The sequence below is a fragment of the Elephantulus edwardii genome, unplaced genomic scaffold (assembly GCF_000299155.1).
Source record: "Elephantulus edwardii isolate Elephantulus edwardi_28Jun2011 unplaced genomic scaffold, EleEdw1.0 scaffold00148, whole genome shotgun sequence".
NCBI lineage: Eukaryota > Metazoa > Chordata > Mammalia > Macroscelidea > Macroscelididae > Elephantulus > Elephantulus edwardii.
Genome location: NW_006399898.1, coordinates 3851668 through 3854191, shown reverse-complemented (window position 1 = coordinate 3854191; position 2524 = coordinate 3851668). Strand labels below are relative to the sequence as shown.

Genomic DNA, 2524 nt, shown 5'->3' with positions numbered 1-2524 from the left:
TGCCCCGCATCATATCAACACCTAAGCCCCCACTGAGGTCCCAGCGCTGACACGTGTGTGTGTGTGTGTGTGTGTGTGTGTGTGTGTGTGTGACGTCAGTCAGTGGGAGGAAAGGGCCCCGGCAGTGTGTTCTGACATACATGTGCATCTGACACGATCCAGTGGGAAGACACCACCTTTATTCTGCATTATTCGTGGGGTGTGGGGTGTGGGGTCGGCCGAGCAGAGCGAGCCCTGGGGTGCCCTGCTCAGTCTCTTCCTGCTTGTGCTCCATGAGGGGAAAATGGGCGCCCCGCAGCCTCTGAACTGCCCTCTGCATCTGCTCGAGCAAGGAGCTCCCAGGCGAGCTCTCCTTGGACGTTGATGCTGTTCTCACCACGTGTCCGTGGGGGGCACAGGGCAGGCGCCTCTGGAGAATCCTCTGGCTCTGCCAGGGAATGGGGAGCCTCAGTGATGAGCCAGGCATTTCTGGAGCCAGACCCTGAAAATGCAACTTGTCTGTTTTCTTTTTTTAATATACTGGAGTTTTCATTTCTACAGTTTCTGCAGAACCATTTTCCTTGAAGGTCTGTCTTCCAGGTGGACTGTGTTAAATCCCCCTGGACCGCACCTCTCCCCATTTCCACCTCCGTATTTATCACCTGTCCGTCCATCCACCTGTGTATTTATCACCTGTTTGTCCGTCCACTTATGTATTTATCACTTCTCCATCTGTCCATCGATTTATCCGTTCTTGCGAGTCTAGCCACTTACCTGTTTATCCACTCCCCACCTGTTCATCCATCTCTCCACATTCTCCACATCTCTCTAAGATTTACCTATCCATCTGTTCTCCCATCTACCCGTCTGGACATCTGACCATCCATTTCGGCCTCCGTGCATTTATCTGTTGACTCATCCATCCCCTCATCTATGCATGTTTGTTCATTTGTATGTTCATCCACCGCCTGACTTGTTTGTGTATCTGTCACGCAGTCTTACTGTACTCACGTCCACCCAGCTGTCCACCCACCCATCCACCTTACCTCACCTGTCCGTCTAGTCAGTGTCTGTTTACCGCGTGCCCCGTACAGGACCAGTGCTGTGCACATGAGCTACTCTGAGTGCTTCCCGCCCTCGGGATGCGTGTGGTCTGGGTGAGGAAGACCCTCACAAATGAATATATCTTTATAAACTCTGAGACGCCCCGTGGTGCAGAGGACAGGGCATGCTGAGCGAATCCCAGAGAGGTTCTTGAAGTTTTTGTTGTTCTTTAGTCTCATTTAGATGGGCATTTTCTCTCCCTCTGCCTTATTTCCGATACCACTCTTTTTCCTTTAAAACACTTGAGGTTGATGAGTACGGCACGCAGCAGCCAATCGCCTTGCTGAAGCTGCTCCTGGAGAAGGGTTACCTGTACGATCGGGGGAAGGAGCTGAACTGTAAAAGCATCCGGGACCTCGGCTTCATCGCCGCCATGGGGAAGGCCGGAGGCGGGCGCAACGAAGTGGACCCGAGGTTCATCTCACTCTTCAACGTCTTCATTGTACCATTTCCTTCGGACGAGTCTCTGCACCTCATTTATTATTCCATCCTGAAAGGCCATACACTGGTAAGGGGGAAAAAAAAATTAAAAGCATCAGAAGCCAAGCCCCCTGCCACTGAACCCTACGCAGAACCAGCCCTCCAGCCACGGTGGGGCTGCTTTGTGCCCCTCTGTGGGAGCGGACGCCCCGTCTTGCCCCTGTTGGGAGGGGACTGAGCTCACACTCCCCCAGGGACACGCGCAGTTCTTTCCATTCTCCAGACGTTTCACGAGAACATCGTGGCCGTGACCGACAGGCTGACGTCCTGCACCTTAGCACTCTACAAAAGCATCGTCCAGGACCTGCCGCCCACCCCGTCAAAGTTCCACTACATCTTTAACCTCCGCGACCTCTCGCGGGTCTTCAACGGTCTCGTCCTCACTAAACCAGAGCGGTGAGTGTCTCCGCAAACGTGAGACGTGTCCCACGGGCCTTCTGTAATCCTGTAGGATCCAGGAACTCTGATAAGATAGTGTAACCAGTTGACTATCCAGTGCCTATGGATTTATGTTGTTGTCATTTTTTTAATTATTACTTTCAATGAAAATTTACAGAGGCTTTGGATTTCCATTCATTCAGTATTGCTGTTGTCATTGTTATGTGCCGTCAAGTCACCTGCGGTTCATAGTGACCCTATGCTCTAAACCCTGCTCTATCCTGTGACAGTCGCACTGCCTCTGACACATTTACCCTGACTACCCGTCACTGAATCAATTCATCTCATTGAGGGTCTTCCTCTCCTGCACTGTCCCTCCACTCTCCCAAGCATGACGTCCCTCTCCAAGGACCGGTCCCTTCTTGCAACATGCCCAAAGTATTTCAGATGGAGCTTCAGAATCCTTGCCTCCAAGGAGCAGCCTGATATAACCTTCTCCAGGATGAACTTTTATGAGCAAGAGCCTATGGTGATGAAGGAAGAAGTTCAAGCTGCTTTGAAGGAAATAGCAAAAAATAAGGCC

General features: G+C 51.7%; 1 protein-coding gene across 1 annotated transcript in view; it reads left to right on the top strand.

Annotated features, from left to right (window-relative positions):
• The window catches only part of DNAH10 (dynein, axonemal, heavy chain 10), a 119470-nt gene that overhangs the window by 67559 nt on the left and 49387 nt on the right, over nt 1-2524 (top strand). The window contains exons 43-44 of the mRNA XM_006894627.1: nt 1331-1591; nt 1787-1959. Of these exons, the coding sequence (XP_006894689.1) occupies nt 1331-1591; nt 1787-1959 (434 nt within the window). The remainder of the gene's footprint in view (nt 1-1330; nt 1592-1786; nt 1960-2524) is intronic.